The sequence below is a fragment of the Benincasa hispida genome, chromosome 1 (assembly GCF_027475165.1).
Source record: "Benincasa hispida cultivar pf3 chromosome 1, pf3_genome.v1.1, whole genome shotgun sequence".
Lineage (NCBI taxonomy): Eukaryota > Viridiplantae > Streptophyta > Magnoliopsida > Cucurbitales > Cucurbitaceae > Benincasa > Benincasa hispida.
Window position 1 is genome coordinate 34,111,942 of NC_143478.1, and position 24,267 is coordinate 34,136,208.

The 24,267-nt window shown below is 31.7% G+C and overlaps 3 protein-coding genes across 4 annotated transcripts; 1 reads left to right on the plus strand and 2 right to left on the minus strand.

Moving 5' to 3' along the window:
- Positions 1-2,073: 2,073 nt before the first annotated feature.
- LOC120071824 (tyrosine sulfotransferase-like protein) lies at positions 2,074-4,229 on the minus strand. The gene is made up of 2 exons (XM_039024214.2): positions 3,968-4,229; positions 2,074-2,688 (listed from the first exon to the last, which is right to left on the minus strand). Exon 2 carries the CDS (start codon positions 2,669-2,671, stop codon positions 2,279-2,281), a length of 393 nt encoding a protein of 130 aa, XP_038880142.1. The 5' UTR covers positions 2,672-2,688; positions 3,968-4,229; the 3' UTR covers positions 2,074-2,278.
- Positions 4,230-5,685: 1,456 nt separating this feature from the next.
- Positions 5,686-9,831, minus strand: LOC120070655 (protein DEFECTIVE IN MERISTEM SILENCING 3-like). 2 transcript variants are annotated; one of them, XM_039022499.2, is made up of 8 exons: positions 9,643-9,831; positions 8,977-9,201; positions 8,773-8,887; positions 8,444-8,687; positions 7,317-7,508; positions 6,870-7,190; positions 6,521-6,737; positions 5,686-6,048 (listed from the first exon to the last, which is right to left on the minus strand). In XM_039022499.2, exons 2-8 carry the CDS (start codon positions 9,070-9,072, stop codon positions 6,007-6,009), a joined length of 1,227 nt encoding a protein of 408 aa, XP_038878427.1. In that variant the 5' UTR covers positions 9,073-9,201; positions 9,643-9,831; the 3' UTR covers positions 5,686-6,006. The 2 variants fall into 2 exon arrangements, with proteins under 2 accessions (XP_038878427.1, XP_038878420.1); XM_039022492.2 differs by having other exon boundaries at positions 9,356-9,691.
- Positions 9,832-20,397: 10,566 nt separating this feature from the next.
- IQD21 (IQ-domain 21) lies at positions 20,398-24,267 on the plus strand. The gene is made up of 5 exons (XM_039049332.2): positions 20,398-20,730; positions 20,885-20,988; positions 22,494-22,790; positions 23,051-23,422; positions 23,523-24,267. Exons 2-5 carry the CDS (start codon positions 20,896-20,898, stop codon positions 24,150-24,152), a joined length of 1,392 nt encoding a protein of 463 aa, XP_038905260.1. The 5' UTR covers positions 20,398-20,730; positions 20,885-20,895; the 3' UTR covers positions 24,153-24,267.

Consider the following 24,267-nt stretch of genomic DNA (forward strand, 5'->3'; position numbering starts at 1 on the left):
TGCTGATAATTCTCGGTTCGATTTTCTATTACTGATGGGTGACGATGTTTGATTTGGTATGACTCTTGGCTAAAATAAAGGGGCTCTATCATCTAACAGTTTAGTACTACAACTGGAAGCGTATAGCTTCCTGTATGTTAAGGTAGATGATTTCTTATTCCCTGATGGGACTTGAGATTGACCTTCAAATACTAGAGAGCTGGTTGATCTTGCCTCGTTGGTCAAAAGGATAGTGTAACCTAACTCCCTCATATTCTTATGTGTTTTTGGACACTAGTGCATGCAAGTCCTTGCATCCTAGACATTTCATGGTGCCTTAGGATAGGCTCCTTTAATTTGGAGGTAACAAAATAAAATTACCAGCATTACATGAATGGTACTTTTATATTTTTTATATCAATTATATATTTTATCAACAATAATTCTATTGGTGATTTAGAATATGTTTGGTTTAGAATTTGGATTATATTTCATGTTTTTAGTTTCATTAAGTTCAACACATATATGTTCAACAGACAACTCAAATTTTGTTTCTGAAAACTGTTTTTCATATTCTTTGATCAAAACAGTGCAAATTCTGAAAATAATATTTTTATTATTTTATTGTATCAGATTTTCAATTTTAAAATTTTAAATGCAAAATTATATTAAATAAAGATAAAAACATTTAGAAATACAATATGTAAATTCAATTCATTTTTTTTTAAATATAGTATGTATTACTTAATGTATTATAAATTATATAATATTACAAAATAATAATATATAAGTTTTTAATATAAATCATATTCATAAATTAATTAATAATAATTTATTTTCAACTAAATATTAGTGGATAATTACAACTAATTTTATGATTTATAAATATATAGTATTAGACTCATTTTAAATGATTGTTTAAATTAGAATTCAATTGCTGAAATTGTACCAAACAAATATCAAAAACAAAATATACAACTTTGTTTTCATTGAATCCATTGTTTTCAAGTTTTTGTTTTCATATTCTCTATCAAGTAGGTCCTAACATTTATCTACGTTCTTTTTTCCCTTGAAACAATTATAAATATCAATAATATAGGTTATGATAAAACATAATGGACAATACTTAAGTGCATAACAACCAACTTTTTACATTTCATTCTAATCACAAAAATACAATAAAATAAGAAAATAAGAAATGTGAAAATTTGTGTCATGACAAATTAAAATTGAACCATTAGATGAAAAACATATAAATATTGATATGCCTTAAAATATACTTAGAAAAATTTGTCATACTTATCAGTAATTTTTCCATGTTAAACCTTTACAATTTTGGCAACTACTTCCACCGCATATTATACTTTCTCCTTGATTTTCCTTTTTCTAGAAGTTCTTTTTAGGAGAATTAAAAATGAAAGGAAAGTGTTTACCCAAAATAATAAAATTTTAATCTATTAGTATCTATGTGATTGTCTATCAATATTTTTTTTTTACTATTTTCTATAAATAGTTTGACATTTTTTCTATACATGAAAAGTTCCACTTTTTACCTCTTTTATTAGATCAAATTAATTTAAATTTATTTTTATTCCAATAGTAAATTAGTAATACACTTTTTTTTTATTCCGATTCAAATGATGTTCTCACACAGTATTAAGAAGTGCCCAATTATTTTTGTGGATGACACTTTGTTTCATTTTCATTATATTTTTAAAAAATCCAAACTTGAATACATAATTCTGGAGAGGGAAAAAGGAAAAAAGATAACTGATTTCCTATTTTTCATTTGTAGTTTCATGAACATCAATGAAATTTCTATTTTTCATTGTCTGCTCGGCAAACAAAATTATTACCAAACTTCAAATCTCCAAAACACTGTAATTGAGTTAGCAAAGAGTCAAGATAGGAATGTAGTAGTTACTCGACTTTCGATTCTTGAAGTATCCACATCACTTATAACAAAAGATTCCCTTTTTATGTAGATTAGGTAGAAAAAGTCCTTATCAATAATTATGATTTTACATATAGACAATTCCTCAATATCTTGTTCATTCACTTCAAAGTATTTTGTAAAAAAAAAAACTACGGGAGTGCTCTAATTCTTCCTCATTTTGTTATCGTATTTCAATACAAACATCAATTTGCTTCATGATGTGAAGGATAACCAAAAATATGAAATCAAAGTTTATTAAAGACTACAAAGTGATATACTGATAACAAAAGCAATATCCCCATGCATGAGAAACTAGCAAGAAACCAACCATATAATTGTCAGGATCTAAGTAACAAAGCCATATCAGTCCTGCTGCTTCTTCTTCTCTTCTTCCTTCATCTTCTTCTCCCACCGGCGCTTCTTATATGCAAGCAACATATCTGGCATTTTCTCCATCAACCTGGCAGTGTTTTCACGTTTTTCTGCCGCTATACGATCACATTTGTGCCCTTTCCTCTTGGTTCTCATCTCTTTCCTCTCTGGATCATATGGCCAATCCTGCCCGGCAAGAAGTACTTCCTTGCGAAGTCTGGCACGGTGACGTGCACTTATGCCCAGTGGCTTCCATGCCCCTAGTTCCCAGTAACCCCAAACTCCTTTAGATAACTCATTCTTGTATTTCGCCAACTTCTCCTGCCATGGATACTGATACTCGCTGATGGCCTTCACCACAGATTTGGCAGCCTTGCCTGCCATTCTTTCTTCAAATGTTTCTGCTTGTAAGAGACCAAACGAGAAATCATATAACCTATTTATCCAGCGTAGAAAAATAAAGCATCAAAAGTAACTAAAATGTAGAAATTTTGGTTGAAAAAGGAAAAAAATATCGAGGCATCAAGTTCCCCAATAATTAACCATTTCCATATGTACTACGACTCCATAACAGAGCTACATAAGAGATACTGCAAACCCTTAAAGAGGATTAGAGCTAAACTTATCATTTCAAACTTGTTAGATGATATAATATTAAATTTGTGTTCACCCTTCAACTTAAACTTTTTGGTCAGTCAGTGAGTTAACATAGAGTATCAAATGCAAGTGGTCCAAGAAGTCTTCTATTCAAACCCCTGTAATGTTATTTCCTCCCCAATTAATATTGTTTTCCATTCATTAGGTCTTCTATATATTTCAAGCCCATAGATGAGGGAGAGTATTAGATGATATAATATTAAATTTGTCTTCACCCATCAGCTTAAGTTTTTGGGTCACGCTTAAGCTTTCGGGTCAATTAGTGATTTAACAACACTGATACATAAACTGTTACTTAGACTACATTCATTTGGTTAGACAAATCATAAATATAACATGAAGTTGAGAACTAACAGAGTTCAGATTGTTAACTTGACAAAAAATGAAAGCAGGAGAGCAATTTAGTTGATCGGTTCAATTTTGTGGGGGGAAGCTCACTCGGGTCAATGGACAGAACCTCCATTGAGTTATTTTGCTGGTTAGTCTTATTATCTGCTTGGCATGATTTGTAACGTGCTAAAAGACTGTTTAAATTGACTATTGACTAGCTTTTGACACCCACATTAAGCCAGTGAACAAAATTCAGATTAAACCCTAAAAGATATGTATGAACTATGTCGTGTTACTTTTTTCTTGAATACTTTGATAAGAAGCAAACATAATCAAGAGAGCAAACTCTACAGACATAATATACATAAGCTTCAATGATGTCCAACAAATAACAATGGCAGAAACACTTGTCATCGCAAGTCCACAGTCCAACAATATCCAATTACAAGACTTATCCTTGCAATGTCATTTCACGAGTAAATAGTAACATTACCCAGAAATTGGGAAATATGCCAGCATAAGATTGCTAATTTAAAATGAGTGGTGATATATTCCGATTACAAGTTCAGATGCAGTATATTTGTAGTGTCTACAGATTCAGATCCAATGTTGATAGTTCCCAGAGATAGCCTATTCAGGCCCATTGCAATTCAATCGCAAAGGCATGGAAATGAGTTACTGAAATCAACTAACCTAGGAGAACAGCGGCGGCGAGGTGGGCTGACGGCGAGGAAGACGGAGGAGAGGAGAGATGGTTGCTGTCGTTTGCGGTGTGGACTGAGAAGGAATGCGCGGATGCAACGTTCGTGATGTTTGGATGAGTTTAGGTTTAGTTCGCAAAAAGGCAGAAAGTAAAGAAGAGAATGTTGTAGCCATTTAGGCTTTTTTTTTTTTTTTCCTCCGAAATTATTATTTTCCCCCTTTGAAGAATTAGAGATGTTTGGTCCATAAGTATGGGATCAGGGGCTCCCATGTTTAGGCATTTGAATGTTACGAGTTTGAGAAAAAACTCTTTATCAATGATTGTCGACCGCTCATGACCATAAATAATCAATCATTGTGATCATCAGCGACCAGCTGTTGTCACCATCTATGATTGACTGATCATCATTATCTGTCAACAATTACTATCGATTACCTGTAACCTTTTGACTATCATCACGTTCACAAAATTTACAAATAATAACAAAAGCGTGGTATCGATTTATGCTAGTCGTGGATTGTCGAATCTTCTTTGTCACTTGCCGCCCACAACCGATCACTAACTATTGGTTTTTTTTTCCTTCTTCTTCCTCCCTCCTCCCATCCTCCCATCTTACTCATTTAAATTAAAAAAGAAATAACTTTTCAATCTATGAGCTCCAGCTCCAACCATTGAAGCATCACATTGATCATGCTGGTTGTGGGTCATCAAATTCTCTGCTCCTTGCTCGACCATCACTAGTCACTTCACCGATAATCACCAACAACCGATTCTTTTCTTTCCTTCTTTCTTCCTCCCCCTTCCTTTCAATTTCTCCTTCATTCCCCTTCATTTTAACGCACAAAAAGTAAAAACTATCGAATAGACTAAAAATGCTATTAAATGCAAACCTCAAGGTTAAAATTCATTCCATGACAAAAAAGGGAAGGGAGATAAATTAAAAATTTCAAGCAAAACTAAATTTGTTATAATTGTGTTAATAAACTAAATTTCAAACTTTCTACTTTCAAAACCTAAATTTGTTATAAAAAAAATAAAAATTACAAAATGGAAGCAAAAATTAAATTAGTTAGGAATTAAACTAAACTTCAATATTTTACTTTGTTACTTTGTTAACAAAAACTAAATTTGTTAGGAAAAAAATAACTAATACATTCTTACAATATTCTCATGGGTACACCGTACACTAAAGATTTTACTGTTCGTAAAACAAGAAAAGTAGGGAAAAAATAAAAAATTGCAGATTACCCAATCCCAAATATAAGTAACATGCGATCCAAAACACAATTTAATATAGGCATTTGTGATTCTCATGCTTCAAAACCCCTCAAATAAGCTTCAAAACCCCTCAAATAAGCCCCTAAACTGTTTGGAAATAAGCCCCTAAACTTTTTGTTTCCAAACTTGCGCGCCAACGAGCTCTAATTTCCTCCTCTATCTCGTCCCTCCTTCACACCCCACAGTGACAACATTTTGATCCTCATTCACATATGCCAAAAACTATAGAGTTTATTGTTATAACTTCTACAAATTTGAAAATTGAATTGAAGAATTCTATAAATATATAGCTTAGAGCTTAATGTTTAATTGTAACATCATGTATATTTCACGTATGAATGGTTAGACATATCAAGTTGAAACTGAAAACAACAGGCATATACTCTCGACCTTGGTCGAGATTCGAACTTTGAAGCGAGGGTCAAAGTCGGACATACAAAATGCATCCTCCATTTCTATCTCCAACAAAATTAATTTTGGTTTAATGTACATACATAGCCCATAAAACAGAAGAATAGAGCATAGCAAGAGGTGAAAGAAATGGCAACCATCATAGAGCTGTCAAAGGAAGCTTGATACACAACACAAAATTGGTATTGCAAAATATTCCCATTTCCTTCCTTCCCTGAAAAAGCTATCACCTTCCAATACTGATGCATATCATACTATAAACCAATGCATCAAGCAGAATGTGAACGACAACAACGAGCATTGTCCCTTCGATGGTTGGCCGATCCTCCTCCGTCTAGCATCACTTACCGGTTGATCTCCCCATTGCAACTGGAGTTTGTTGCTGCCATTATGTAAGAAATATGACTTGATTTAATGAACAATCTACAAATTAGACGACTAAAGAATACATGACAGTAGCAGCCACATTGGACTTGTAGATGCATTAGCAGCAAGAAACTGACTTTGTAAGACACTCATACAAGTTCAGAAGAGACAATAGCGTATTGTATGTCTTATATCAGAACTTATTCTAGGACATCAGATCATTCAAGGCAAAGAGAGTTAGTGACTGTTTGAACAGAACGGAGTTTATTCCGAATTTCAGACTAATTCATTCAACAGTTTAATGACGCCGTGTCACAGGAATAAGATTCCGGTACAAGTAAACAGAAAAAAAAAAAAAAAAAAAAAAAAAAAAAAGAGAAGTAAATAATGCCAAAGAAAATCAAAAGACAGAAGCTAGGTTGTTGCAACTTGAAGTTAAAGCCATTTTTCATAGTTCATCGTGTTTGTTAGGTTGGTTTGGAACTTACACGAGCAGCAGCTTCAGCTAGGAACTGCACAAACTCCGCCTTCTTCTTTTCGAAGTTGAGCTTCAAGCTATCTAGCAACGCTTGTTCTCTCCTCATATCTTCAAGTATTTTTTCCTTTTTCCATTTCATTTCTTTCATCTGTCTTTCAGATTCTGTGTAACGGTCAGGTAGGCTTGAATTTGTTGAGGTCTTGGAAAAGCTCACCTTCGCGTCGTCCCTAACACAGTTAGCAGGCATAAAAGTAAATAATCATAAACAGAGAAACCCCAAGTGTTCGGACAATGACCAAGGTTAGAGATTCAAATCCATAACCAAGCAATCATTGAAGTCATCAAGAAGCACTTCGTACCTATTGCCAAGACAGAACAGTCCACTTCTCTTGATAATCCCACCATCCAAAGAAAGTGCTCCATCGGTTATGCAAGGAACAGCTTGTAACATTTCTGCCCTAGTTTTATAGATTTGCAAGCAAGAAAAAAGAGAATAAAATAGAGTCTCTCTAAGACCATATCCACTTGCTGTGAGAAAAAACAAGTATGCTCTGTTTATGTTTATCATATTAACAGCATAACCAAGAAAACCAGCCGGACAGTCCCCATTAGGCAATTTTGGCTTTGGAATATCAAGCCTTTTTTGCGGATCATCGGCCACAAATTCACCCGGATATGGTCTGCAGGCAAAAAAAAAAAAAAAAAACAAGTGTGTTGAGTTCTCGATAAGAGAAGAGGAGTTCCACAATATTTATGTGCCAGAGTCGAGAATGTCCAAACAACTACACCATGTCAAAAACAAATACCTTAATGTTTCGAGAGAGATGACATTGAATCGTCCCTCTAAAGTCTTCCCAAGTGAAGTGCCAAATCCGTGAAGGCCAGATGTTTTATTTATGCATCCTTCCGTGTCATACTTTTCAAGAGATTTGACTCCATTGTACGTCTTGCAGACAATAGCCAACATGGTCTCTGTTCCTAGGTACTCCGATAAAAGACTGTACTCCAAACCAGAAACAGAAAAAGGAGAGGATAAAAAAACCATGTAGATGAAAGTATACTGTGGCCACGTTCTTTGTTAACTATCTTCAAATTTGAATTATTCTCCTAAAGATCAATAAAATGAACAAAACCAAATATCCATATCTCATTAAACTATCCATATCCGCTAATCTATTTCAAATAACAAACTAAAATCTTGTGTCATGGAACACCTAACTTTAAGCTCAAATTCGACTTGGGAACTTACTAAAAGAAAGTGGCAAAATGTCAATAACAAAATGAAGGTTATACAATTACAGACCATGTGGTTCGTGCTAAGTTTTCAATTTGGCCCTTGTAGTTTGGTTAAATCTCATGTAACATCGTTGTTAATAACTTTCTTGGATGTACCATACACTGAAAATTAGAGCTCATCGTCTCAGTACCACGTCCAAAGCACATGTCAAATATTCTAACTTCAAGTAATGATGGACATTTCGAGGGATTTAACCAAGACAATGGGACAAGTAATCGATACTTCTAATACCTTTCAAACGAAAACCATAGACTAAAATAATAACATAACCTAAAATGAATTAGCTAGTGTGCTCCAATCTCATGTTTGGTTCTACCATCATACACCCTAGATGATCCCATCCCCAAGGCTAATGCCATTATCATTGACATTCACTTTCCAAGAAAAACAAAACTATGCATGTTAGAATGCTTGAATTTGTTATATGGCACTCCAAACAACCAAACACGGGGTCTTCCTGCCCGTGGACGTAGCTAACATACTAGTGAACCACGTTCAATTTCTCTACTCTTTACGTTTTCTTTCTATTTTCTTTTTTTTATCGATTTTATACCCATGCATATCGGTGCAAATTAACATGAGACTATATGATTACTTGAAAGATGAGAAGCAAATGTAATTGGAAGCGAAAGGTACCTGCTAAGGGTATTGTCATCTACATTTCCTAGTTCAGCAACAACACCTAGCACATCATCACTCAGTGTAGGATCAGAGGCCAGCATCTTTGGATTAGTTTTCAGTTGGCACAAGATGCTAGCAGCAGTGTTTTCCTGTTGTAATATCTGTTCCTGATCTGATGGCTCATCTTCACTTTGAGTATCAGAAACATCCTTATTCTCAATCTTAGGTGTATTGGAAGCATGGTACTTTCCTAGGATAACTGTAATAAAAACTTATCTAAGTGATGGAAATGACATAAAAATGTCTTGAAAATCTATTTGTTCAGGAAGGAAAAAAGAGAATACCTTGCAAATCAATGATGGAATCAACTAATTTGTCTTTCAAAGTCCTTAGAAATCTTATGTTGTCCTCATGCAGCTGGATTTTCATCCCCATTGTTTGCAAATCATCTTGAAGTTTCTGCATGAACCAGATGAACACAACAACTTTGTAAATTTTCTCATTCAACTTAAAAATTCAACAAACATGTTAAAGTAACTTGCGGGAACCTTGGAATGAAGGTTAACTGGATCTTCAAGGGAAAGCCCTCCATCTTGCATTTCATCTTTAGGTACTTTAGAATTGTCAAGCTGATCCAGTTTCATCAGAACAGAATAAAAGAGTGGAAATAAGAAAAGGGTATAAGACAAAAGCAAACTTCAGTTCTGTTTCTTCTTCTTCTTCTTCTTCTTCTTCACATTTTCAGCAAAAATCCTTTTTCTTTGAAGTTGCAGCTGCAAAACCCAAAAAAGAATCTCTTCCCTTATTTCTTTTCTTTCACTCTGAGTTCTAAAACAAAGATGATATTGCAAATCTAGAAACTTTTCCAAATGAACATAACAATTTCAGAGCAAAATACTTTGATTTGAATGAGAGATAAAGAGGAACCTGATGTGGGTTTGTTGCGAAAGCTCTGAATCCGGTTTCTATTCTCAAATCCAACACAAAATATAGAATTGAAGACTCACATTTTTCAAAATTTTTATAGTGAAAACACCTATTTGTCCACTAATCTCATCATTTCCTTTTTGAGGATTTTGAAATGTCGTCAGTGTCCTTCCACCTCCTTGGGTTTAGCGAAATAAATTTAGTGACAAAATATTATGTTTTAATTCAATTTAAAATTTTAAAGGTGTTGTATTTATTTATTTGTACATAAAAATATAAATAAATACCTGATAAGAGCTTTGAAGCGAACAGAATACAGAAGACGTATTCTTTGTCGTCCCATAAAGGCCGCATTTTTTTTCTATCGAGGATAGATTGAACTACCCAAAAATTTGTAATCACCTTTTGCAGGTGTTGATTCGGCGAAGTTTCCATGTTTAAAGTACAATTGAAATAAATTTGAGAATGAGAAAACCTATTTTGGAAAGTAATCTAAAATTTATATAAAAGGAAAAAGCTATGAGAAGGTGAATTTATATTAAATAATAAATAAATAAATAAAGTTAGATTCATGTGTCTGTAATTACTTTTGGTTGGATTGCATGTGAAAGTTAATGTGCTATTTATTTATTTCTTTTACTTGGAAAAAGAAATACAAGGTAACATATTTAGAGTTGATACTAATTTAGTCATTGAATTTAAAAATATTATAATTTTAAACTTGACACTTGAATTTTGTTTTATTTTAATTCCTAGATAGATAACTTCGATTTTTCATTAATTATTTATTTGAAATTATTGAAGTTATTGCCTATTAATTAATTTAAAAAATTATGAAGTGAAATTTTAAATTTAATTTTAAGAACTCATTATAATTCTTTTAATTTATTAACAGATATTAACTCTAAAGACGAAAAATGAGTATTTAGTGAACTTGAGATTAAAAGTGTACATCTTGAAACATAAGGACAAAGATAAAACAAAACTCAAAAGTTAAGAGTAAAATTTTTAGGGGGCGTTTGGGACAATGACTTACTTATTATAGTCTTAAGTTATTATAGTTGGGTTATGATAGTTTGTATTTGGGGTGTACATTATTTTAATTTAGGTTATAATAGTATGTGTTTGAAGTGTTAACTATTTTAGTTTAAGAATTAAATAGTAAACACTATAGCAAGTAATAAAAAATGATGAATGTAAAATAGTAGAAATTGTAGTAAATAGTAAATATTGTAGCAAATTAGGGTTTATTTTTACTGTAGCAAGAGATAATTATTATATTTTGATGATAACTCTTGTCTCAAACGCCCCCTTAGTTTTTTAAAGTTAGAGACTAAATTAAAACCAAACTCAAAACTTAATAACTACATTTGTAACATTTTGAAATCTATGAACTAAACAGAAACTAGACTCAAAGCCTAGGGATAAAAAAACTAATTTTCCCTTTTATTTTTATATTATTACAACATTGTGAGATAGAGGATCAAACCCCATACCTTGGAGATGATAATACAAATTCAACCATGTGCTAAGTGGATTTTAAAAACTTTTCTTCTTATTCAATAATATATATGGGTAGGAAGATTTAAATCACCGACTTTATATTAACTTAGGTGAGTTATATTTGCTAAAATGAGTATAGCTTAATTGGTACAATACTTATATCATCAATCTCAAAGTCAAATGTTTGATTTTCCTATTCCACATATTTGTCCAAAAAAAAAAAAATAATAATTACTATTTAAGTGCATAGTGCATAAATATATCAAGTTTTATAAGTGCATGATTGATAAGTTTGCAAGTGCCCCTTAAAGCAATTTATTTTTTCCTTAAATTACATTTACTAATTTTGTATATTTGCAAGTACATAGACTAAAATAAGTCAAGTCACAAATTTTGATAATCAACAAAATGACACTTTAATATAGAAATGTTCATTGGGATAGGAGTTGATGATAATTTCTTCATTTTCTATTTCATTCTTCATCTCCGCAAAATTAAATGGAAAATTTTGTGAGAATTGAGTTTCATAGGAAAAATTTCTCCATTTTTTTAATTTTAAAAATCAATTAACTTAAACAACTATTACTGAAAAGTTTTAATTCAACAGTTCAATTTATCACAAATTTTTTTAGTATGATTAATTCCTCTAAACGATTTTAATTTAAATAAAAAGTACTCAAATTTTTCAGTAGAAGGAAATAATTACATAACGAATTATTCATCTACATAATCTAAATTTAAATATTCTAATACTAAAAATAACATGACAACAATTATTATAATAAATAAAAAAACAAAGGAAGCGGGGACAGAAAATGGGCCAGAGACAACAAAAGTTGTCCCATTTAACTTACGAGATTTTTTTTCTCACTCTTCCCCTATTCTCCACCCTGTTACGAGTGGATCACTGTGGAGAAAATGAACGCAAATGAACATCTCTACTCCAATATTATTAAAATTATATGACATATAATAAAAGTATTATATTACTTACTGTTACTAATCATATCATATGTTCTATAATCACACATGGAATAAATCATTGACATCAAAGTATTTCAGTTGTGACAAATGGAACCTTGCGGAAAAAAAAAGTGTCAAATGTAAACTGTTTTCTAACTCAGTATGTCCTTTCTAATCAACATGTTTAGGTTTAAAATAGACTAAAAATTATCTTAACATTGTATTTTCGACGAGTAAATTTTGTTTAACATTTGATGGAAGGAAAAAGTATTACTCGAAAAGGTCCTTTGAAAAAGAGAGGAAAAAAAGGGGCCACCTAGCAGATTTTAGGAGGCAGTCCCAACAGAAAATGTGGCCCATCCTTGTTTGATTTAATAGCCCAAATGAAGTGGCCCTTTTCTAAGTACAATTCTTGGTTTGCTCCATTTGGAGTGGATAACTAAAAGGTTTTTGCATAAATGGGATAAAATTTGACATAATATTACATAGGAAACTTAGAAATTGAATTATGAAGTTTGGAGTTAATTTATCTGTGAAGTTACGAAATTTGTATTTGAGGTGTAAAGTTGTTTCATTAGGAGTTAGAAGGTTTGTGTTTGGGGTGCAGAGTGTTAATCGTGAGTTAGGAAGTTTATATTTAGGGTTTAAGATTGAGTTATTAAATTAGGGGTATATGGTGTAGTTTTTTTATAATCTAAAACGGTATGATTTTATGGAGGTTGTTTCGTTTACTTAATTTTTTGTTTAACTCTTCAATTACACACATTTTTTTTTTTTCTTTTTCTTCTTCTTCTTCTTCTTCTTCTTTTTTTTTTTTTTTTTTTTTTTTTTTTTAACATGTAGCTATTGTACTTGAGTACTCAAAATACTATTGTTTCATACAAACAACATAATTAAATTACCATTATACTTTCACATTAGTAAAATGTATGAGTCACTACAAGAACTAGGAGTTATCATAGCTTTGGTAGATAACCTTTCAGAAAACAGGCTATGAAATCTCACACACAAAAAAAGGTGCTCAATTGTTAAAAATGAAATTTGGGAGGGTTCAAAATTTCGGAAGCAATGCGTGCAAAACTCATTCAATACGTACAAGAGTTTTTTTTTTTCCCTTCTCATCTTCCCTTTCCTTTCCTTATCTCTTCACACAAAAACCAAACTCTTTTTCCTCTAAAAACCCAAACTTTCATTGTTGGAAACTTGGCCAGACTCTGATGCTCCCAAATTTCCTGGCAAAATCGCAGAAGAAGCAGTGCAAAGCGACGACAACACCCTCGTCATCGCCTTGATTTTCAAGAAACCTCGATCCAAATCTCACTAAAGGCAAAGATCGGTGGCTCTTCTTCTACAATACGATTGATTGGGGTTTTTTTTTTAATAGATAAATAAGATATTTGTATCTTAAATGCTCTGTTCTTTGTTTGATTTTTGTATATTATTCATGGAACTATACCTCTAGATTCATAGGCGTGGTGCCTATTTCAGCTGGACATCTTTAGAACTTTTCAAATTGTGGTAAAACTTAATTTTCGATTAGTTTCAAAGGAAAATTTCTTCCACTTCTCCTAGTTCATTTCTTTCTTTTGATGATGTTAAACATAACAAGAGTTCGGGGTTCTTGTGATATAATGTTTTGAGGGTTGCAGCAAAATGTCTTCATTTTATTAACTTTTTATCGAGGTTGAAACTCAAGGGCGGGATGGGCCATAAAGTGAACTACAATGATGGAGAGAATGAGCTCTACATAACATAAAATTTTATGCTAGAATTTGATCATCGATCCGGTCCAAAACTCGATCCTCGATCTTCACTGTGAAGAACTCGACTCGGTCCCGAATTTGATCCTTGATCCGGTCCAGAACTCGATCCTTGATCAAACCGGTCCAAAACTCGATCCTCGATCAAACTCGATCCAAGTCTTGATCCAGTCCTCAATCCGGTCCAGAACTCCTCCACTGTGAAGAACTCGATGCTCACTCAGATCTGCCGCAAAACAAAACCCATTCGATGTTCCCCCACTCGATGCTCGCCCGATTCGAAAGGGAGAAACTTTTAAAGCGGGTAATAACATAAAATGCTCAAATTTCAGTTAAAAACATCTTTTAGAATATTTTGAATTATCATTTTCTTATTCTTTTGATAACAATTTCATTTTATTCTCTCTTGTTCTACACTTTCTCGCCTTCATTGTTTATTACTTTGTTTTTACCATGAATATTATTTGTAGGTTCGTGACTATAGACAAGAATAAAATCTTTTTGTCAATGAACCGCAAGTAGGAAAGTATTATTTTAGCATGTTTTTCATGCTTATTTTTTGCTTATTTTTTTCTTAATGGGTAAACAAGTTACACACTACTCTTTTATTGATTTCAATCTATTATTAGAATTGTAAAATATCTCCATAGTTTGCATATTGTTCTGAATTTGTTTTTAACATATTTATTCATTGTGCCTCTGTTTCTATTTTACTACTATTTTCGTATGTTTAGAGTTCATGACCATTGCTTATATTATTATTACCTAATTAGTATCATTTATTATTTTAATGATGTATGAAGTTTAATGTCAACTTATCCTTCCCGACCAATACTTTTATATATTTCTTGACACTGAGAATAGCTAAAATGAATTATAAGCTCATGAATTTAGAGGTAATTAAAGGCTTAATAATTGTGTTTATGTAACTTTGTCGATTATTAATAAACCACATATTTTTAGGTGGTTTTAAGAGTCATAATGACAATTATGTAATTTTTATATAGTTTTGACATTCGATTGTGGTTTTGGGAACCAATCTAATGCTAATTCACTTTTTATGTAGGTAGATGAAGATCAAAGATGGAAGTTCAATTCCATGATGCTATAATCCTTAAAACTTGATGAATTTTGTATTTTGTGAACCTTGTATGGTTGAAAAATTACATTTGATGTATTTTTTGTATTATTGAATAATTTTTTTAGTTTCTAATGTAAATTGATTACTAAACTTCAATAATGAAAGGAAGTCATTGTATTTAATGCATACATTGTGAATTATTTCATGTCTATTTAACTTAAAACACATGTTTGTAATGTAAATGGACATAATTTCAATGTTGTTTGATTTAACATCAGATTAAAGCTATATATATGATATAATAACCTTAAACGAAGTTATCATATGTCAAATAAAGCATTAAAAAAAGGCTATTATATAATAAAGATAGCATTGAGAGCAAGCTATTATATGTTAAAGATAGCTTTAATGACTAATGCTATTGAATGTTTTCGTAGCCATGTATATGCTATATCTCCATACTCTATTATAGCATCCATTATAGCTCTACAAAAAGGCTATAAAAAGTCTCCGACTTTTAATAACATGGGCTGTCAGAACCTTCGAAAAAGGTTATGAAATGTCTTTTATAGTCTTTTTCGTTAGCTATTGTATCCATTATTTCTTGTAGTGAGTGTAGTCTGCATAAAATTTTAAATAGTAGGTCATTAAGGGGTTTAGGGTTTTTTATGGCATCTTATGTCAAATTATAAGTTAGGGTTTATCATGCATATATGTTAGTATCGAGAATGCGATCAAAGTTTATCATTGGGTATATATAAGAGAAAATAACTAAAGTTTGTTTGGATCGCCTAGAAAAAAAATGTTTACCAGTCATTTGCATTAAAATTTTTTTAATAAAAATTATTTAAAATAAAAACATGAATGTGTTTGATTACATTTTATCAGCAGTGTTTTTATACACAAGTTTGTTTGATTTGGTTAAATGCTCATAGTGTTTCTATTGTTAAACATCGTGAACTAATAATTTCAATTTTATATTTAGAAACACTTTCACGAATCATTTTTTTTGTTCTTTAATATAATATTGATTGAGTTGACCATTAGAGTTAGTTGCTGGAAATGATTGATGGAGTTGATCACCAAAGGTGAATATCGAAGTTAGCCGTTGGAAGTGATATCACGATGTTGGACATTATACGTGGTCACTGGAGATGATTGCCAAAAGCGGTATTCACCAGAGGTAGTCAGCAGAGGTGGTTGTTTGAGCATGTTATCAGAGCGAGATGTCATAGATGCCTGATGATGGTTGTTGCCAGAGTTGGGTGTCGTAGTTTATTGTGGGAGGTGGTAATTGGAACACGTCGTCAGAATTGATCGTCAGTGGTGGCCAATGGGTGGAGTCGTTAGAAACATTGGAAGGAAGGAGAAGAGAAAGAGGGAAAAATGGAGTTCCTCGATAAATGTACAAACTGTATACAGAGTGTCGAACAAATCAAATATTGTGTTGTGAAATGATTACTGCCTTGCAAGCAAATTGCAACACAATCTCGGTGCTAAATCATTTCTTATCAGTTGCTCTCCAAGATTAACACAACATTTTTATCAGATGTGCACTCTTAGGAGAAGAATTGAAATCAATTAGAAAATTTGCTCATACTAGAAGAATGAAAAAAAGAGAGAACGACCATGCCAAAAACTCTACTCCTTCTAAAAAACTTAGGTAACAGTTTATAAGAACCCCCACAAAAATGTTTTTTTCGATCTAAAAAATACAAAAAAAAAGTTTCATATTTGAATTATATATATATATATATATATAAAAGATTTTAGATCTAAATTAAATACGGAAAATATTTCAAACCTAATTTAAATAATGAAATATATTTTTTAGATCTTGGGGGATTAAACACCGGTAAATCTTTCAAGGTGTGATAAAAGCAAAAGGCTAATTTTATGACAAATCATTCCCAACACAAAACTTCAATAGAACTATTGAAGTTTATGAAATTAAGTTACTCAGCATTGATTTGTAATGCCAAACACAAGAAAATGTCTAGTATTACGGTATTATGACATTTTTTTTTTATATTATCTCTGTTCATTGCTTGCCACAAGAGTAACATTTAAGAATTATGTGGAATCCACAAAATAAATAATTAATAAATTAATAAATTATTTTATGACGTGTCAAATGATGAATGAGTGTAGTATATACCACAGTAATACAAGAAATTTTTTTGCCAAACACCCTATATATTATGTTCCATGTAAAAAAAAGACTAGTACAATTATACTACATAATAGCCTCATTTATTATTGGTACATATTTAAATGATTTATTAATTTATTTCGTGAAACTCGCAAATTGTTGAATGCTTTTTGTGGTAAGAAATAATGGATATAGTAATTTTGAAATTTTGTCATGTTCCATTATATATGATATGTAGGGGCCGACAATAAAGTAAGATTGTGTGATATATAATTAATGGAATTCTTCACAGCTCAAAGATGGAGATGGGACTGATTTATTTGATGGAATGGAACCAAACAATTTGTATAATTTCCTCATTATTAGCATATTTGGAGAACAGTTGACAACACTTTCAACTTTTATAGGCACAAACCAAATCCTTCATTGTTGGAAAATAAGGTTGTCCACATAATATGTTTCATAATTAGCCTAATTAACTTATTTATGGATCCATAAATCTATTTTATATATATTTATATATTGTACCATAATAACATTAGATTATTGTTTCTCAAACACCTTTTAGAATAATGTTTATAGTGATTTTCAAACTATAGTTAAAATACTATCACTTTTGTTATCTTCACAATTACTTTAAAATAATGTTTTTAATCATTTTAAATGGATTTTAATTATATAAAAATTACATTTGAAAATGTAAAACCAAAGATTAAATTGATTTTAAATTATAAAAGACATATCTCGAAGGAATTTTTAGAAATAACAATATAGTGATTTTAACTACAATTTCAAAATTAGTCTCGAACATATACTTTTGAGGCATGCTTGAATTGGCTAGAACAAATTGTTTTTTTTTTTTTTAATCATTTTTGTTCACACTTTTGACAAAAATTATTTAAAATCCATATTTAAAAGTGTTTAAAAAACTATTTTGAGTGGTTGTCAAACACTTCATTTTTTTTTTCAAAATGACTTATTTTCAAAATTAAACACTTCAATTCTTAAGCTCAAGTTGTATGCCCACGTAATTTGTTTTTCTTCTTTTTAACAAAAGAGAATTGAAATTAGTTTCGATCTTGGATAAAATACTAATTTTATTTAAGAAAAAAGTAATATTTGGATGCAGTTAGGATTACAACTATCTCCATACATCTTTTTCAATAACAAAAAAGAAATCAAAAATAAAAAATATCTTTCCTTAAAAAAAGGTTCGTCATGTGAGAACTTGAAGATTAAATATGGAAGGCAGCCAATTTTTTTTTTCTTTTTAAATTTAAGAAAGTGTTTTATTTAAGTTAGAAAAGACATCTCTCCCTCTAAGTGCATAATGACATTCCAACTTACAATTAATAGGTGTGTGTGTTTGCAACTGAATTAGGTGATGGGTTATAGTTTAAGAAATTATAGAGAGAAGATTTTGTTTATTCCATACTTTCATTTTCTCTCTCACTTCATATTCTTCATTGCTTGTAAAATAAACAAGGTTTTTGTGTGTTACATTTAAATGGATTTCAAATGGAATATATTGAAATAAATACCTATGAAATTGTTGAAATATCTATCTCTTATATTTATATATATATATAGAGAAAATTAAAAAGCAAATCTTTATTATTTTTAAGTATAAAATTGGCATACTCGTTCTTTTAATCTAAAACAACTCAAATTCGTATGTGCATTTTAGTATTTAATCAATTGACATTAATATCATCCGCATGTTTTTTTACTTATGAAAGTTAGCAAATAAAAAAAACCTAAGTTTTATTAATTAATTTGCAAAAATCCTAATTATAGATAAATAAGAAATCAATACAAACATAATTGAAGGTTTATTAGGCATTCCTCATATGATCGAGTTTGAAAATCCTCTCACCCTCCTTTATAGGCAATTATTGAACTCAAACTAATAATAATAGAAAAAAACTTGGATGCACCTAAAGAACTATCCAATAAGATTTTGTCATGTAGCCATTTTAAAAAAAATTGAATTATTTTTATGTTTTCTTTGTCAAAAAAGAGATGCATGTAGATTATAACTGCAGTTATTACCTATAATAAGAACAACAACAATAATATACCAATGATTGGAAAGAAATTAAAGAAGCATATCATTGCATTATTAATTTTTCTTTTCTAAATTCTGATTATATGTTTATTAATTATTACTATTGCATACCTTTGGTAAAAAAAAAAATGAAGAAACAAATATTATAGGAAAATAGGTGTGTGTTGATAATAGCATGGTTTACACATAATATTGTAACACAATTAATTCCTCTAAGGCTATTTTCTACTAATCATATATGTGCATTTTACTAATCTAACCTATAAACGTTTTAGTAAGATATCAGGAAAAATTAAAGAGAAATCTTGTCCAAATTGAGTCAATTATTCTAAAGAAAACAGAAACATTAAACAAATTAAAAAAAATATTTGCCATGTGTCAATTCATGATTGATCGATCTCTTAGATGAGATGCACTCAAGTATTTTTTTTTATTATTTAATTAATTTAAACTACCTATATCTGTTGTTTGGAGGATCAAGTTGAAAATTAGCCCAACAAAATAGATGGTTTTGGTTGGACTATTAGTCTATTAATTTGGATTTTAAAAAGAAAAAGCCTAACCCTAACTAAGATATATTTTGCTCCAAGTTTGTGCAAGTGTAACATCATTATCATTATTCCTAACTCTCTTCCTTTCTTTTAACTTTTTAAATGAAGAGTATTTAGAAAATTATTGAATTATACTGGGGACAACGAATCTCAACTAGAAATGGAAGTATACTTTGAACATAACTACTTATTTTTTGGAACCACCCCAAAAGGCTTCATACATTGGAGATAGTTATCCTCCCTTATAAACTCATGATCATTCCCTTATTTAACCAATGTGGGGCTTTGATCGCATTCACACCCAACAAATAAGATTATCACAATGTAAGATTGTTGAGGGTTGCCCCAAGCAAGGTCCAAAGCTCATAGGTGAATCGAAGCCCAAGGAAAATTAAGAGGAGGTATGGAGGAACAGTCGAGTTGAAAATATATATATCGATAAAAAAATAGTCGAGATGGGCTCGGTTTGGCATCTTGTTGCCTCGAGCACCATAAGCTATCCTAACATTGCCAGAGTTACACGTAAGTACTACAAATATAAGAGGAAGAGCATTATATAAATAGCTCCGACCGACGATTTCAAAGGGAGAAAGTAAGTAATTATCTCCAAATGACCTTACTTTTGTACACTTAACTGAACTATACACTCGATGTACTTAAGCCAGAGTGCGGTAAGCTTGACACCACATCGATGAGAAGATCTGTCACGCACGTCAGCTCGAAAAGCAAAACCAGACTAGGAGAAGCAAGCTGGAGGTCAAAGGCACGCGATGACAACGAAGCGTGCAAGATCCAAACATCAACAGAGATGAATCTATACACTCCATAATAACGACTAATATAAACTTGTTATTTTTACCGTTATTGTTTCATATATACATATAAAACTGTCACTCACCTTATAGCGATCTCTTCGAATAATTTGTAGGCTTTGATATATGTGTGTGTATGCATTTATGTAAGTGATATGTGTGTTGACATTAAAAGCATCCACCAACTCAAAGAGGGAAAGGTATCGTGTTGTTCACGTATATGAGAGAAAGAAACCCTCAACTGTTGTGTTCTCCCTCGTGATTCCCTTTAACATTAAACCGCAACTTCCCTTGCCCTCTCCTTCCATTTTCTTTCTTTCTAATTTATTCTCTCTCTCTCTTTGCTCTTTGCCTTTAATTCAGCTACCACTTCTTCTTCTTCTCTTCTTCTTCTCTTCTTCCCTTTTTTCCTTTCCTTTCTTCAAAATCCAAACATTTCAATGCCCTAATCCCAAACTCTCTCTCTCTCTCTTTATTTTATTAAGGTCTCATCATCCCTCTAATTTTATTCCTTCTTCATTTGGGTGATCTTTAGAAAGAAAAAAAAATGCATTTTGTGAATTATTACAATCCATGTTCTTCAAGTAGTTTCATTTAATTGAAGCTTTTTTTCTTTTTGTTACTTTGGGATTTTTGAAGGAGTGTCAAAAATGGGGAAGAAAGGAACTGGCTGGTTCTCCACTGTGAAGAAAGTCTTCAAATCTACTCCTTCCAAAGACTACTCTCCTGAGTTGATCAAGAAGGTTTGTTTTTTCCAACCCCCCTTCCTTCATTTTCTCATTACTCGTTGATTAATATAAATCTCTATTTGGCCCTACATTATTTAACATTCGGAAATTTTGTAATAATTTCAACCTTGGTTATCTCTTTTCATGATCACTAGATTGATACATAAGTACAGTCTGGAGGTTATGAAATAAGTAAATAATATACCATGATCATCTAATTAAAAGGGTAAAAAATGGTGACTAAAGGGAGTAAATATATATTTATGTACTAGCAACTTTTGTGAGAGTAGTGATTTTGTAGTTTGTGCTTTTCTTTTGCTTGAAGAAAAAGATGCAATTTTGATTGTTGATGAAGAAAAGGTTTTTGAGAATAAAGGGTTAGTGGAAAAGGGCAACAAGAATAGAGAGAATAATATTGATTTTTTTTTTTTTTTCTAAATTTACAGCCATGCATGAATACGAAAGAAGGGAAGAAAAAGAAAGGTAGTGTTTTTGGTCCCCCATAAGTAGAAGGACCAAAATAATAGTGAAGGACCCAAAATGTAAATAACATATAGAATGTGTTGTCAAACCTTCAACGATTAGCTATCACATCATTTATCTTCACCCATCATGTGCATGTTGGTGGTAGATCTCCATCATCTTCCATACACATTTTGTCTCTTTTCTTTGAAGCAATTTTGTGTTTTAAGAATATATATAGATACATATATACATATATCTGAGTAAGCGGGTGTTTGGATCCCAATTTCAAGTGGGTGGTGTAAATTATTATAATCCATTTCATATATGGACTCAAATTATAATAGGTTGTTTTCAACTATTTAACATACAATTAATTCTAGCATTACTGTTTTAAATCCCTCTTTATTATAATGTTTATTATTTCTTACATCCATTAAAATAGTCTGCATACTCAAAACACAAACTATTATAACCTACGTATCATTGTTAATCCACTAAGCGCTTCAAATACCCTTTAAATGTTACTTTTTTCCTTCGATCTCCACTTTTGTAATTTGCTTTTTACGAGGTTTGGAGAAAAAACCATGAGAAAAAATGTGAACTTTTTTAGAGTAACATGAGAGAGCTTTAATTTTTTCAACTAACCCACTTTTTTTTTTGTTTATATATAGAATGAAAATTTATAATTGCTCAATTTACATAAAGTATAAATTTTCGATTTTATGGGATATAGCAAAACTCAACCAATATAAATATATAAACTATTTTCGATCAAGAGGTTAGAAGTTTACTTCTCTCCTCTTACATATTGTATATTGTTGAACTACAACGTTATATACATATTGTATGATAATATGTTAACATTTTTTTAAGGCATTTGTTTAAATAAAAAAGAATAAATCATATTTATGGTCTTGAAGTTTGAGTTTAATGTCAAATTTCCATAAGTTTTAAATTTGAACAATAAGTGTCCAATATTTCATAAATGCTTTATTTTGGTCAAAAAGTGTAATTTACCCAGATGATTAAAAACCTATCTGAACAAAATTTTGCAGAAGGAAAGTGTGAATGTGGAAAAATGGCAGAACAATGCTCCTGAGGTTATATCATTTGAACAATTTTCCACAGAGATTTCGACAGAAATAACGAATGGCGAGAGCGTTCAATCAACACCAAGGATCGAAGGTCGAGATCATGCTATTGTCGTTGCAGCAGCGACTGCGGCGGCCGCAGAAGCTGCAGTTGCAGCAGCTGAGGCAGCAGCAAAGGTAGTTCGTTTGGCTGGCTATGGGTGGCAATCTAGAGAAGATAGAGCAGCAACTCTTATTCAAGCTAATTACAGAGGCTACTTGGTAAGTGTGATGGGATTTTTTAAATTCTATAACTTTATTAAGAAAATATTTGAGTAACTTGATAAAATAAAATATTTTTATTTATCTTTTGAAGTGATGATATTTACTAGTAATAGTAGTCATTCCAACATAATTCAAACATAACTTAATTGGTTAAGACATTATATCTTAAAACCCACTTACTTTCACGTGTTGGTTGAACTAAAATATATATATATATATATATAATGTGAGGGAGCATGCATTATATGTTGTTATAGGCTCGACGAGCCCTCCGTGCTTTAAAGGGTTTAGTGAGGTTACAAGCATTGGTCCGAGGCCACAATGTTCGAAAACAAGCACAAATGACAATGCGTTGTATGCAAGCGTTGGTGCGGGTACAAGCAAGAGTTCGTGCCCGTAGGTTGCAATTGGCCAACCAAAGCTATCATAAAAGACTCGTAGAAGATGAAGATGACGACGAAGAAGAAGACGAAGAAGAAAAGTTATTGAAAAACAACCTAAAGAAATATGAGATGGAAGGTTGGGATGGTAGGGTGTTAAGTATAGAGAAAATCAAAGAAAATTCTTCAAGAAAACGCGATGCCTTAATGAAAAGGGAAAGAGCTCTTGCTTATGCATATTCATGTCAGGTTTGTCTATAAACATAAATATATATATATATATATATATATATATATATATTTCTTTTTCATTTGAGCTTTTGATATCTTAGATGTGTTCTTTCTATAGCAACAACATCAACGAAGACAAGAAGAAGAAGGAATTTTACAATTGGGCGAAGATATGAATGATTCAAGGTTTAGGCACGACAAAGTTGAATACGGTTGGAATTGGCTTGAGCATTGGATGTCTTCTCAACCATATAATGTTCGTCATTCCACAATACGTGAGTCTTATATTACACCCACTACCACCACCACAGCTACAGACGACATGTCGGAAAAGACCGTAGAAATGAACCCCATTGCTTTGGCCCAACTAAATTTGGACTCTATCGATTTAGGACGAGTAGGGCCATACTCGTCTCGACAATCGATCTCCAAAAATGTTCCAAGCTACATGGCTCCAACCCAGTCCGCGAAGGCCAAGGTGAGAAGCCAAGGCCTAGTCAAACACCAAGGACCGAAATGGAACAAATCAATAAGAAGGGGATCGGTTTTTGGGTCGGGTTGTGACTCATCGAGTTCGGGTGGAGGAACCATTACCTATCAAGGCCAAAGAAGCCCAAGCCCAATGAACAATAATGGGCCTCGCTTGTCTCCTATACAGATGATGGGCTGTGGCCCAGACAACCCAGGAGGTGAAGATTGGGCACTCCCACCCCTTGGTGTCAATAATTGGAGGGCTGGTTTTGCTTAATTGAGTTCAATACTCTTGTTTGTTTAATAAGTGATTATCAAACTTTGCTTGTTCATACATTGCTATTTATTAATTTTTGTCTTTAAATTTGATAACATAATTTTAATGGCCCAAA